The following is a 14,407-nucleotide window of genomic DNA, read 5'->3' on the forward strand; positions in this document are numbered from 1 at the left end:
TCCTGGCTAACCCATCTTTCACCCCTGGTATGTCAGAACGATTTAAACAACAATGGGGCACAAAAGGGCTGTTTAGAATACATGATTTCATAAACCCACTCACACATAAACAATGGACATTTGCAGAGATACAAGATAAATTCCACATTCTTCCCACCCGACATTTTGAATTTGCCCAGATCTCTCACTTCATCCAGACAACACTTCCCAAAGACCAGAATCCACCATACATCACACCCTTTGAGAAGCTATGCATAAAAGGGCTCCCTCAAAGAGCACTAATATCTACTATATACAGCATCCTGAATGCATTACCAGAGGACCCCTTCCCTAAACATTCATATATGCTAAAATGGGAAGAGATCACCTCTACCACCCTTTCAATAGAGGATTGGGGTGAAATATGGGACAACGCCAGGAGAAATGTGACATGCGTTAGACAGAAGGAAAGCATATATAAATCCATGTATTTCTGGTATGATACACCTGTAAAACTCAACCACATGTTCCCAGGTACATCTCCTTTGTGCTGGAGAGGTTGCGGTCAGAAGGGTACTTTACAACATATTTTATGGTCATGCTCTAAAATTGTACCACTGTGGAAAACAATAGAAGAACTACTGTCATGTATTTTTCTAAGGAAAGTGAACTTAGATATTTACATAACACTAGTAGGTAAACCAATTCCCAGCCTTACCTATGCAGAACAACGACTTACAAATTACATACTAACGGCATCTAGACTAGCCATTACATCACAATGGAAGAACCCGATTCCCCCCAAACTAAACGATGTACTAAGGAAGGTGAAAGATATGAGGGAAATGGAATACATGACCGCCAATGTCAGAGGCACCCAAGAGAACTGGAAAAAGGTATGGTCTAAATGGGATTACTACATAACTAACCCACTCGGAAGGGGAGACGCCCACCCGAGTCAGCAATCCTAAGCAACCTGATTTACAATAGACAACCCTATCTCCCCCCCCCCCAAAAAAGGTATGAGGTCTACATATATAATTTCTTGTTTTGCCTAAGGTATTAAGGCTTATTTGCAACCTCCAAACTATGTCCGTATACTCTCCCACTATGTTAAACCAAAGATATATACCTAAGCACAGGCTTCACTAGCTAACGTCAACACAACCCCAAATATTAAATATCAACATGACTATAAGCTATTGTCACAAAATGTTTTGCTCCGTGAAATCAGCTATAATAAGCAATTGTTAAATACATGTTAAATATTGCTATTTCTGTATCTTTGTATGCCTGAAATAACCAATAAAAATTTCAAGTTACAAAAAAAAAAAAAAACATCATTCCTGGCGCGTTTCATGCGCAAGCGCACTTACTCATACTGCTTCTCTACTAGTGATAAGTAGTGATGGGCGAAAAGTTTCGCCAGGCATGGATTCGCGGCGAATTTCCGCGTTTCGCCATTGGCGGATTGTTTTCGCGAAACAGATGAAAAATTTCGCCGCAGAAAAATTCGCCACACATCCAAAAATTGTCGCCGGCGTCAAAAAAGAATAGTTGCGGGCGACAAAATAATAGCCGCGCTACAAAACAATAGCGCGCGACAAAATAATAGCCGCGGGCGACGAAACAATAGCCACGTGACAAAATAAGAGCCGCGGGCGACGAAACAATAGCCGCGGGCGACGAAACAATAGCCGCGGGTGACGAAACAATAGCCGCGCGACAAAATAATAGCCGCGGGTGACGAAACAATAGCCGTGCGACAAAATAATAGCCGCGGGCGATGAAACAATAGCCGCGCGACAAAATAATAGCCGCGGGCGACAATTTTTTTTGTCGCACGACATTTTCGCCGCTTCGCGGATCTTTTGAAAGATTCGCGAATTTTTCGGCGAAGCGAAACGGAACAGATTCGCTCATCACTACTTATTTTGCATCCCCAACTTTTTTATGTTTGTGCAGTCTGTACAAAGCACTTTCTCTGTGGTGTCCAGATGATCAGGCAGTAATGTGAACGTGTTTTGCCATCTCTAGACACAGGAAGGGCTCAAACCCAGAACTCTATAACCATTGGGTTACTCATTATTGCCCTTATTGACCCAGACACCCAGTTTAAGGTAGGGTGATCCAGGCTATCAAAGCATTTAGGGAAGGTTTAAGTTTGGGCTATAGCGCAAAGTTGTATATCTTAACTCTGGGGTTAATAGTCTGCTCGAAGTTGAGTCTTTTTTGGGTGTGTAATTTGGAAGGTTTTATGTGGTTTCTTGTGTTTTTTGTTGGGAAAGGAGATCATTGTGACAGAAGTGGGTGGTGGAGGGAATGCTTGCCGGTGTTGTAAGGTGCTGGTATTCACCCGCATAATGGAGATCAGTTACAACCTCCTTGGATATTGGTCTTAGAAGATAGGGGTCTGGATTGAGGCTAACCTTGTCTCCACTTGCCCATCCTTACATGGCTGTAGAGGCTGGCTGGCATGGTGGAGGGCCTGTTTTGTACAGCTTATTGATCAGTATGTCAATGACACCTTTAAGCATCCAGCCTCTCTTTCAGTGTGCTCATGTCCTTTAGGGGTACATTTCTGTAGTAGATGTAACTAGTTCATTGAGGATACATTTAGTTGGGTATGACCATTTGTCAGGCAGTATGGCTGGAACTGGTTTACTTTACCAACCAACCAGTAAGAGGAAACCATGTAATATGTACCCCAATCAAAACTACACATCTGAATTAGCACCTTGCATTTTAATATCACAAATAACGCTAGGAACTATTTAGTTCTCTACCAAAGTTTTTGACTATGGCAATTCATTCATTCATTCATAGGGATGTAGCGAACCTAAAAAAAACACGTTCACGAACTTACGCCAAAAAGCGCAAATATTCGCGAACTTTGCAAACACCATAGACTTCAATGGGAAGGCGAACTTTAAAACCTAGAAAAGCCATTTCTGGCCAGAAAACTGATTTTAAATTTGTTTAAAGGGTGCCACGACCTGGACAGTGACATGCAGGAGGGGGATCAAGGGCAAAAATTTCTCTAAAAAATACTTTGTTGAAAAAGCGTTGCGTAAAAACGGGCAGACCTAGCGGAAATACACGGCGTTTTTTGCTATTTCGCGCTATTGGCACCATGGAAACGGGATTTGCTTACACCAGTACTAGGCTGAAAAACACATTGGGGCTGATTTACTAACCCACGAATCCGACCCGAATTGGAAAAGTTCCGACTTGAAAACGAACATTTTGCGATTTTTTCGTATGTTTTGCGATTTTTTCGGATTCTTTACGAATTTTTCGTTACCAATACGATTTTTGCGTAAAAACGCGAGTTTTTCGTATCCATTACGAAAGTTGCGTAAAAAGTTGCGCTTTTTTCGTAGCGTTAAAACTTACGCGAAAAGTTGCGCATTTTTCGTAGCGTTAAAACTTAAAAGGTGCAAAGTTTCGCGTAAGTTTTAACGCTACGAAAAATGCGCAACTTTTCGCGTAAGTTTTAACGCTACGAAAAAAGCGCAACTTTTTACGCAACTTTCGTAATGGATACGAAAAACTCGCGTTTTTACGCAAAAATCGTATTGGTAACGAAAAATTCGTAAAGAATCCGAAAAAATCGCAAAACATACGAAAAAAATCGCAAAATACCGATCATTACGAAAAAAACGCAATCGGACTCATTTCGACCCGTTCGTGGGTAAGTAAATCAGCCCCTATGTGTGGCTTGTGCGGCATTTTTTAGGCTGAGAAAAAACGCAGAGAAAAAACGCAGCGAAAAAAACGCGGCAAACCCAAATTGCGAACATACGCGGAAAGTTGCGCGTTCGCGAACACCCGAAGTTCGCGCGAATTAGTTCGCCGGTGAACAGTTCGCTACATCTCTATTCATTCAATTGTTGTCGGAATAGGGCAGTTAGAATAACATGAGCAATACTGCCTAACCAATGTCTGTAGATGGCCAAAGCACATGATTGCCAGCCTATAGCCCAATCTGGATAACCAAAACATTAACTTGGATATGGCCACCTTAAGATATTTTCCCAGGATAAATTAGATTTAAAAATAAAGCCACACATTGCCTCGGGCTGTGTCACACTTTAGACAATACACAGAACTAAACCTACTGTAAATGACATTGATTCCAATCCCCACAAGGCAAACTTTATAATATTAAGGGCAGTGCTGCTCTAACAAGCTAATCTCACTCCTGCAGGGTAAGAGACTTGCTGATACATATGGATAGGCTCTGGCTTTTGACAGTTTTGCTTCAAGCATGTTTGTTTTATTTTAATTAATATGAATAACATGCCAAGAACATAACATTAAGGTTAAAAAAGGTAAATTGGCTCATAAATGAAGCTTGGGTATGAAAACACCTTGTGTTGGCTCAGTCATTTTTTTAATCTGCTAAAGGCAAACTGCCATGTGTCTGAGCTGTTTCTCAGACTTCAAGCCTTAAAATACCTTTACTGGAACATATGTATGTCGTATTATCCTTGTCCTTTATCAAGATTTCATGGTGGCCCGAAACTTTGCTTCTACTGGAATTTTCAGTATGCTATATATTTCAATAAAGGCAACCGCACCCATTTTTAGAGGTATTAGAACCCACTTTTTTTTGCAGATTGCTGTGAAGCAGCAATAGAATAAAAGTGTAAAAAAAAGAAAAACAACAACCTTGAATACCTCAAATTTTTGAGTTTACAAATCTTGAATTGAAAATTTTTTTGCATTTGAGTTGTTTACACTTAATAAATATCAAACATTTGCGTTTTTGAAGCCTAATTTGAACAGTGGTGGTTTTAGCAGCAAAAAAAATTTGAATCGTGGAAAAAATTGCATTTGAACATTGAATTGCGCAAATCTAGGGGGGAGATTTATTAAGACATGAACGCTCCGATTTTTTTGCACTTGCGCGACTTTTTCGTACGCCAGCGCGACTTTTTCGTATGCTTGTGCGAAAAATTCGGAAAGATTCTACCACTGTTTACAATTGTTCAGTCGAATATTTTGTGACTTTCGGATCGCCAATACGATATTATCATGACTAATACGTTTTTTCGTAAGCATTTTCATGATATTTGCGATCTTCAGAAATTATCGCATCCAATCCAAATTTATCCCATTCAGGATTCAAAACTCATGTTTTAATCAATCGGCCCCTATAAGTTCCATGCAGGATGCTGCCGCTTTGCAGAGCGATTTGACAAAATTGGAAAACTGGGCAGCAAACTGGAAAATGAGGTTCAATGTTGATAAGTGCAAAGTTATGCATTTTGGTAGGAATAATATAAACGCAAACTATCTACTGAATGGTAGTGTGTTGGGGGAATCCTTAATGGAGAAGGATCTAGGGGTTTTTGTAGATCACAAGTTGTCTAATTCCAGGCAGTGTCATTCTGTGGCTACTACAGCAAATAAAGTGCTGTCTTGTATAAAAAAGGGCATTGACTCAAGGGATGAAAATATAATTTTGCCCCTTTATAGGTCCCTGGTAAGGCCTCACCTTGAGTATGGGGGCAGTTTTGGGCTCCAGTCCTTAAGAAGGATATTAATGAGCTGGAGAGAGTGCAGAGACTGCAACTAAACTGGTAAAGGGGATGGAAGGGTTAAACTATGAGGTGAGACTGTCAGGGTTGGGGTTGTTTTCTCTGAAAAAGAGGCGCTTGCGAGGGGATATGATTACTCTGTACAAGTACATTAGAGGGGATTATAGGCCGATGGGGGGGTTCTTTTTCCCATAAAAATGATCAACGCACCAGAGGTCACCCCTTTAGATTAGAGGAACGGAGCTTCCATTTGAAGCAGCGTAGGGGGTTCCTCACGGTGAGGGCAGTGAGGTTGGGGAATGCCCTTCCTAGAGATGGGGTAATGGCAGATTCTGTTAATGCCTATAAGAGGGGCCTGGATGAGTTCTTGAACAAGCAGAATATCCAAGGCTATTGTGATACTAATATCTACAGTTAGTATTAGTGGCTGTATATATAGTTTATTTATGTATGAGTGTATAGATAGGTAACTATGCAACTATGATAAAGAAACCCCCTTAGTGTGGGTGAGCGCACAGAACATCAAAAATGGCTGGTCAAAGTGATAACAAAAATATTTATTGACATGTACGTCAATTTGACTCTTTGATAGGTCACATTATAGGATATAAATTATCTATTAATTACATGTAGAAATATATTGATGCCCTTACATTTATGATTTAGATTTTTCTCCAACAATAAAAATACATTAATAGCATTATTAATTAGTATATCTTGTGTGCACAGAATATTCCTTCTGCCTATTTGTATTCATCTATGAGCTGGAGTTGCTTTATTGCTCGACTTAACAGAGTTCAGTTGCCTGTTGACTCAACAGGTTCCATGTGGCAAGACATCTTCCCATTGGTGGCCGATATATTGCCCTGTTAATGTCTGACACCATGGTAAAGAAGCACTTTTTTTCTGTTATGTATAATAATACCTGCCGCCAGGTAAAATTCACAGGGAAATGTCCATTCTCCATGCACAAAAAGGAAGATAAATTCTTTTATACATTATCCAGTGTTCCTTGAACAGAGTGACTTTCTTCCCAACACTCAGTCCATCCTAGCTGTTCTATGTATTATAGCTCGGAATCACATTTGGTAAGTATACCATGAAATCTCTCTTAGAACCTGAAACACATTAATTAACTTGAACCACAGTGACGGACAACCCCTACATCTATTCACCTAAGGCTTGAACATCCGCCCCCTGAGATAATATATTTCCATTCCTGATTCCAACAGTTTTAATGTTTTGTAAAGCAGCTTAATCGGTTCTTGAAATAATAAAGTGTGAGTTTCATTTTCACTTGTTCTTTAGTATCTGTTCTAAAAGAATTATATTTTTTGGCCTGTTCAGCCATGGCTCCAGAAACTGATTGGTCCTTTTTTTGGTGTCCAACAACGACGTCACTGCAAGATCCTACGCGTAGTCGGCCCAGCGCATCAACGAAAAACTCTGCAACACAAGAGCAAACCCATATTTACAATTCTGAATTTCCAACACTTGTACCAAGCATATGTGAATCACATTTCCCAAAGGGAGCCAAACCTATGGTATTAGGTATATATGATCACAATCCATTTGGTCACGTCCCAAATTATTGTTTGGGAGGACAGAATTAGTCGGTGATCCCCAACCAGTGTCTCGCGTACAATATGTTGATTCCCAACCCCTGGATGTTGCTCCCAGTGGCCTCAAAGCAGGGGCTTAATTTTTAATTCCTTGCTTGGAGGCAAGTTTTGGTTGCAGAAAACCAGGTGTACAGCCAAACCGAGTCTCCTGTAGGCTTCCAATCCAAATAGGGGCTACCAAATAGCCAATCACAATCCATGTGTTGCTCTAAATGATCAAAAATACTATGGTCCCTGATGGATAAAATTAAATCTCTTTGTTAAGTTTAATAATGATCTAATAATAGTTATGGGTTCGTCATTTTGAGTTCTGGTCAAGGATACCAGCTCCATCTAGAGGCCAGGTATAACAATTACATAAACAGAGCAAGTAATGGAAATTACCGCAGGGTCTATCCACATAACACCACAAAAATGTAATTGTTATACCTGGCCACTAGATGGAGCTGGTATCCTTATCACATGACTTAATTGGTGGAGTGGGGGTTTAAAAAGGTGTTCACCTAGCCTAGTGTTCTTTATACTGCACCAGAGGAAGGACCCCAGAGGTCCGAAACATGTAGTGCTATGCATCTCTAAACTAATTAACAACACAGAACGCATTTGGCTCTCCAGTGGATTTTTTTTATTTTTACATGGTACCTATTAGTAGACCTGGCGAAACCTACACCATTGTGATTGAGCCTCCTCACTGAATTTCACATTTTGTGGCACACCAGCTGTATTTTTCTTTTTGTCACAGAATTTACTGGTCACCTGTTTAAAAGCAAATACCCTATTGGTTGCAATGGGTTACTGCTCCTGGGCAAACTTGGTGCCTTTTATTACACACATATATATATATACATATAGAATTCTATTTGGTATTTGAAAGTTAATGATGGATTGAAATATATGAATCGGTCATAATATCCTGATGGAGGCATTATTTTGCATCTGAGAGATCAGAACTACACTACATTACACCTTTTGCCCATATAAATGCTAACTAACTTATACTTGATAATGTGTCCGAACTTGGTGGAGCCTTTAATTGAACTACTTCATCTTAATATCAGCCCACCTCATTTTTACTAATGTGGCCCATGTAATATATTGGGAATGATAAATATCTTGTAATCTAATTGCCAATTAATAAAAGAGCAGTATTTCAAGACCCTGTTATTTATTTCAAGATAATATCTTGCGGTAGGTTCTCTGTTTGTCTTGAATGTTGGAAAAGAACTTGAGGAACAACACATAATAATCAATGTGCCCCACGTGTAATAAATTTTGATGAGTTTTGTGCATTAAAAATATAGAATTACAGTATATTTACCAGTATGTGCCACTCTCTGAAGCTTTGGGTCAAACCCAACACTTAAGACGCGGTCTGTGTGCGCCAAGAAAAAGTTGACAACTCCTCCGGTTAGCACACATTTTGGAAAGCCTTCAATACCTCGGTAGCTCCCTCCTCTCCAGTGCAGACAGTCTCCCTCCTCACCGCCATCTTGTAGCAGGAGTCTAAAGCTAAAATGATTGCCATTCACATTGCCCCCAACCTGAAATAAAGACAATGGAGTGTCATGTTATCACTATTAATATATATATTTATTGTACAGTAGAGATAGCACAGACCCCTGTCCCCATCTACAGTAACCAGGCTATGGATAACAGCCTCATACCCCTGTACTGGACCTCCCAAGGCAAAACTACACAGTCATGTTGGCAGGCAATTCATTATCAGTGTCCACCTCCCTATCATTGTTTGCCAATCAAGAGCATATGTACTGGAAGCTGATTGGCTCCTGGCTTTAGGTTAATGTCCCACGGAGCAAGTTGGTTATCTGATCTCTGCTACTGCGGGGAACTAACCAGCAATGTGTAAAGGCCCCCATACATGGGCCAATAGAAGCTGCCGAGATCGGTCCCTTGGACCGACTCGGCAGCTTATCTGTCCGTGTAGAGGCAGAAACGAGCGGACTGGCTGACCAATATCTGGCCTGAAATTGGCCAGATATTGATCAGCCAGGTTAAAAGATTCAGTCGGATCGGGGGCCGCATCGGCTCGTTTTTTTTTTAACTTCAAGCTCCCCGATATCGCCCACCTGTAGATGGGGCTATCGAGGGAAGATCCGCTCGCTTGGCGATCACCCCAAGCGAGCGGATCTTACCGTGTATGGGGACCTTTAGTCTTTCCATCAGTGATTCCTATTGTTGCCAGTGGAAAGGCATTTTTGGAGCAGTTAGTGCCCCCCAGTAGCAGAGATCTATCGCGGGAGATGAACTCACTCCATGGGACATTAGTAGACCATTGTTGATTTTTATCAATAGAGAGCCAGGGACCCTTTGGTCTCTAATGGGCTTTACTTTTTAACAGCTTGGCTATTATGGGGTTATGTAATAAATGGTCTAAAGTTTGCTAATTGTCTAGTAACCCATAGCAACAAATCAGCAGGTAGCATTTACTTGCCAGCTGTTGGTATTGGTTATTAGACGCCTACAAACTTTCAGCCTTTCATTACATTACCCCTTTATATAAAGCACTGAATTGATAAAATGAGCTAATATGGGTTTTACTGGCTCTGTTTATTAATATAGAACCTTTTTGGCTCATTACTCATGGGACAACAAAGAATTTCTTTTTGACAAAATTACACAGGAAAACATTGATATTTTACATTCGATAATAATTCTTTCAAAGTCTTTGAAAAGCTGTTGAAATAGTTGGATGTTATCACATTTTACTACAATAACTATATTTCCATTACTATGACTTCAAAGAAACCTTAAAAGCCTTATAAACTGGTATTCTTTAACCTGGATGGAAAAGTGCAAGTATTAAATATTACTATGTTTGCTTTATTAATCAAGACCAAGATAAACAATCATGTTGGGGCAGATCTAAAGCATGCTATGGGAAAATAACTAACCCATATGCTTGCTCCAGTCCCAGAACCTATACAGTAACAACCAATCTACAGATATTATTTACTAGTATTTGAAAGCAAACATTTGATTTGCTGCCACAGATTACTCTGCTTGAAGCATACTGTATAAATGTATCATGTGACACAATTCATATTGTTCATAGGAAGAAACTGCAGGATCCTCTTACCACATCTAAGTTGGTTGACTCCAACACATTTACCAACTTTTCTATCTTGGTGTCTGCAGTGAAAAGGAAATCGTCATCCACCCAAAGGAAATATTTGGTGGTCACCTGAGATACGGCAAGATTCCTTCCAGCGAACCATCCCTGTAACACAAACAGGAGGAGAAAATTCCTATCTTGCATGTAGCATGACCATTTCTATGGCTACACAGGGTCGGACTGGACCACCGGGACAACTGGGAAAAAACCTGGTGGGCCCCGGTGGCCCAATCCCTGTTGCCGCTTCCCCTGGCTGCCGATATCCTCCCCCAACGCGTTTTACTTACACATGCACAGGGGAGGACATCGGGTAGGGGCCTATGCAGGGGGTTGGGGGGGGCCCTTGTGGGATGTGTGGGTGACGCGGCTGGTGGGGGGCACCTTGGGCGGCAGCACCCAGAGCCGGAACTAGGGGTAGGCAGAAGGGGCAGCTGTCTAGGGCGCAACGACTGGGGGGCGCCAGGCAGGAGTCTCTCTTGCTTACCCCTAGTCTGTGCTCCGTTATAACTATCGCTAGCCCCCCTGCACCCCCTCCGTGCGCCAAAAAACACGGGGGGGGGGCCCTATGATAGCGCAGGTCGACCGGGTTGCCTAGGGTGCCCGGACGGCTCGGCCCACCCCTGCCTGCACCCCTCAGTGCAAACGTGTGCCTACACAGGACTACATGCCAAATAGAAAGTACATTAACAAATGGAATTTAAAAATATTCATGGTCCTTGCAAGGCCTAAGTCATTAAAATTAACTAGTGATAAGTGAATCTGTCCTGAACAATTCGCAAAATGTGGGTACAGTGTTTTTTGCGGCAATATTTTGGAAAAGACTTTAGCAAAAAAATTGCCAATGGTCATCACTAAAATTAACCAAATTGGCCCCAGATGTCCCTATTTTCTGGTGTTTTTACATAAATCTCATTGGCAGCAGCCAGGGAAACTTTGTGCCTGGTTCTGGTTCCAATAAACGTTATTTTAAATGTACAGGTATGAACCTGTTATCCAGAATGCTGCGACCTGGGCAAATTTTCCAGGGAAGGGAACTGTAAATGGATCACCATACAATCCACTAAGAAAATCATTTAAACATTAAAAAAATAAATAAATAAATAAATAGTATTTTGCCTCCAATAAGGGGTAATTATATCTTAGTTGGGATCAAATACAGGTACTGTTTTATTATTACAGAGAAAAGGGAATCATTTAACCATTAAATAAACCCAATAGGGCTGTTCTGCCCCAATAAGGGGTAATTATATCTTAGTTGGGATCAAGTACAGGTACTGTTTTATTATTACAGAGAAAAGGGAATCATTTAACCATGAAATAAACCCAATAGGGCTGTTCTGCCCCAATAAGGGGTAATTATATCTTAGTTGGGATCAAGTACCGGTACTGTTTTATTATTACAGAGAAAAGGGAATCATTTAACCATTAAATAAACCCAATAGGGCTGTTCTGCCCCCAATAAGGGGTAATTATATCTTAGTTGGGATCAAGTACAGGTACTGTTTTATTATTACAGAGAAAAGGGAATCATTTAACCATGAAATAAACCCAATAGGGCTGTTCTGCCCCCAATAAGGGGTAATTATATCTTAGTTGGGATCAAGTACAGGTACTGTTTTATTATTACAGAGAAAAGGGAATCATTTAACCATGAAATAAACCCAATAGGGCTGTTCTGCCCCAATAAGGGGTAATTATATCTTAGTTGGGATCAAGTACAGGTACTGTTTTATTATTACAGAGAAAAGGGAATCATTTAACCATGAAATAAACCCAATAGGGCTGTTCTGCCCCAATAAGGGGTAATTATATCTTAGTTGGGATCAAGTACAGGTACTGTTTTATTATTACAGAGAAAAGGGAATCATTTAACCATGAAATAAACCCAATAGGGCTGTTCTGCCCCCAATAAGGGGTAATTATATCTTAGTTGGCATGAAGTAAAAGGTAGTGTTTTATTATTACAGAAAAAGTAAATAATGAACAAAAAAAAAATCTAAATTATTTGTTTATTCTACAGAAATCTGGTATCCAGAAAGCTCCTATTTTAGATTTCATACCTGTACAAGTGTATTATTTTTACCAAGGCAGCAGCAGCTTTTCTTTACATGTAAGAATGCATAAGAACATAAGAACATGTGAGCTTATGGCTGAAATGTCCCTGAATACAAATAAATTAGAAATTGGTAAGGATGTCATTCTCTTAATGTAGCCCCCATGTCACCCCCATAACAGGCAGTAGTTTTCTATTGGAATGAGCACAAACCTTTCCAAACGGCATGAAATACTGCTCAACGTTCTTATCCTCGATCTTCTCAGTGACGTTATTGTCATCTGCTACAATGATCTTGATGTCCGGGTAGTACTGGCGAATGCTACTTATGAGAGTTTTCAGCTTGTCATAGCGCAGGAAAGTCTTGGTGGTTATTGTAACCAAGGACTCAATCTTCTGCTCTATAAAAACAGTTCAGTTATCTGTAGGGATGTAGCGAACCTAAAAAACGAACTTACGCCAAAAAGCGCGAATATTCGCTAACTTTGCGAACCCCATAGACTTCAATGGGAAGGCGAACTTTAAAACCTAGAAAAGCCATTTCTGGCCGGAAAACTGATTTTAAATTTGTTTAAAGGGTGCCACGACCTGGACAGGGGCATGCAGGAGGGGGATCAAGCAAAAATTTCTCTAAAAAATACTTTGTTGAAAAAGCGTTGCGTAAAAACGGGCAGACCTAGCGGAAATACGCTGCGTTTTTTGCTATTTCGCGCTATTGGCACCATGGAATTGCTTACACCGGTACTAGGCTGAAAAATGCCATGTGTGGTTGTGCGGCGGTTTTTTAGGCTGAGAAAAAACGCAGCGAAAAAAACCGCGGCGAACCCAAATTGCGAACATATGCGGAAAGTTCGCGAACTTGCGCGTTCGCGAACACCCGATGTTCGCGCGAATTAGTTCGCCGGCGAACAGTTCGCTACATCTCTAGTTATCTGTAATGTATGTTACAAGGAGGGAGGCTCTACTGCCAAATAATGGCCAACATATTGGAAAATCTGAATACTCTTTAAACTCACTCTGCACACTACTTTTTTTCTTTTTCTCTGTGCAGGTAAGGGACCTATTATCCAGAATGATCAGGACCTGGGGTTTTCCGGATAAGGGATCTTTCCGTAATTTGGATCTCCATAAGCCAAAAATAATTCCAATAGGATAATTCTGCCCCCAATAAGGGGTAATTATATCTTAGTTGGGATCAAGTACAGGTACTGTTTTATTATTACAGAGAAAAGGGATCATTTAACCATGAAATAAACCCAATAGGGCTGTTCTGCCCCCAATAAGGGGTAATTATATCTTAGTTGGGATCAAGTACAGGTACTGTTTTATTATTACAGAGAAAAGGGAATCATTTAACCATTAAATAAACCCAATAGGGCTGTTCTGCCCCAATAAGGGGTAATTATATCTTAGTTGGGATCAAGTACAGGTACTGTTTTATTATTACAGAGAAAAGGGAATCATTTAACCATTAAATAAACCCAATAGGACTGTTCTGCCCCCAATAAGGGGTAATTATATCTTAGTTGGGATCAAGTACAGGTACTGTTTTATTATTACAGAGAAAAGGGAATCATTTAACCATTAAATAAACCCAATAGGGCTGTTCTGCCCCAATAAGGGGTAATTATATCTTAGTTGGGATCAAGTACAGGTACTGTTTTATTATTACAGAGAAAAGGGAATCATTTAACCATTAAATAAACCCAATAGGACTGTTCTGCCCCCAATAAGGGGTAATTATATCTTAGTTGGGATCAAGTACAGGTACTGTTTTATTATTACAGAGAAAAGGGAATCATTTAACCATGAAATAAACCCAATAGGGCTGTTCTGCCCCCAATAAGGGGTAATTATATCTTAGTTGGGATCAAGTACAGGTACTGTTTTATTATTACAGAGAAAAGGGAATCATTTTAGAAAATTAGAATTATTTGCTTATAATGGATTCTATGGGAGATGGCCTTTTGTAATTCGGAAATTTCAGTATCCCATATCTGTAATAATAATAAAGTAGCGTATACTTGATGGTAACTATATGTATAAATGATTTTTAGCAGATTAAAGGTATGGT

At 40.2% G+C, this 14,407-nt stretch overlaps 1 protein-coding gene across 1 annotated transcript in view; it reads right to left on the reverse strand.

The window, feature by feature from the left end:
* Positions 1-6,061: 6,061 nt before the first annotated feature.
* The window catches only part of b4galnt2 (beta-1,4-N-acetyl-galactosaminyl transferase 2), a 53,052-nt gene continuing 44,706 nt past the window's right edge, over positions 6,062-14,407 (reverse strand). Inside the window, exons 7-10 of the mRNA XM_002935708.5 lie at positions 12,547-12,734; positions 10,245-10,385; positions 8,466-8,688; positions 6,062-6,971 (exon numbers count right to left, since the gene is read on the reverse strand). Of these exons, the coding sequence (XP_002935754.2) occupies positions 6,760-6,971; positions 8,466-8,688; positions 10,245-10,385; positions 12,547-12,734 (764 nt within the window). The 3' untranslated portion in view covers positions 6,062-6,759. The remainder of the gene's footprint in view (positions 6,972-8,465; positions 8,689-10,244; positions 10,386-12,546; positions 12,735-14,407) is intronic.

The sequence above is a fragment of the Xenopus tropicalis genome, chromosome 10 (assembly GCF_000004195.4).
Source record: "Xenopus tropicalis strain Nigerian chromosome 10, UCB_Xtro_10.0, whole genome shotgun sequence".
Classification (NCBI taxonomy): Eukaryota; Metazoa; Chordata; class Amphibia; order Anura; family Pipidae; genus Xenopus; species Xenopus tropicalis.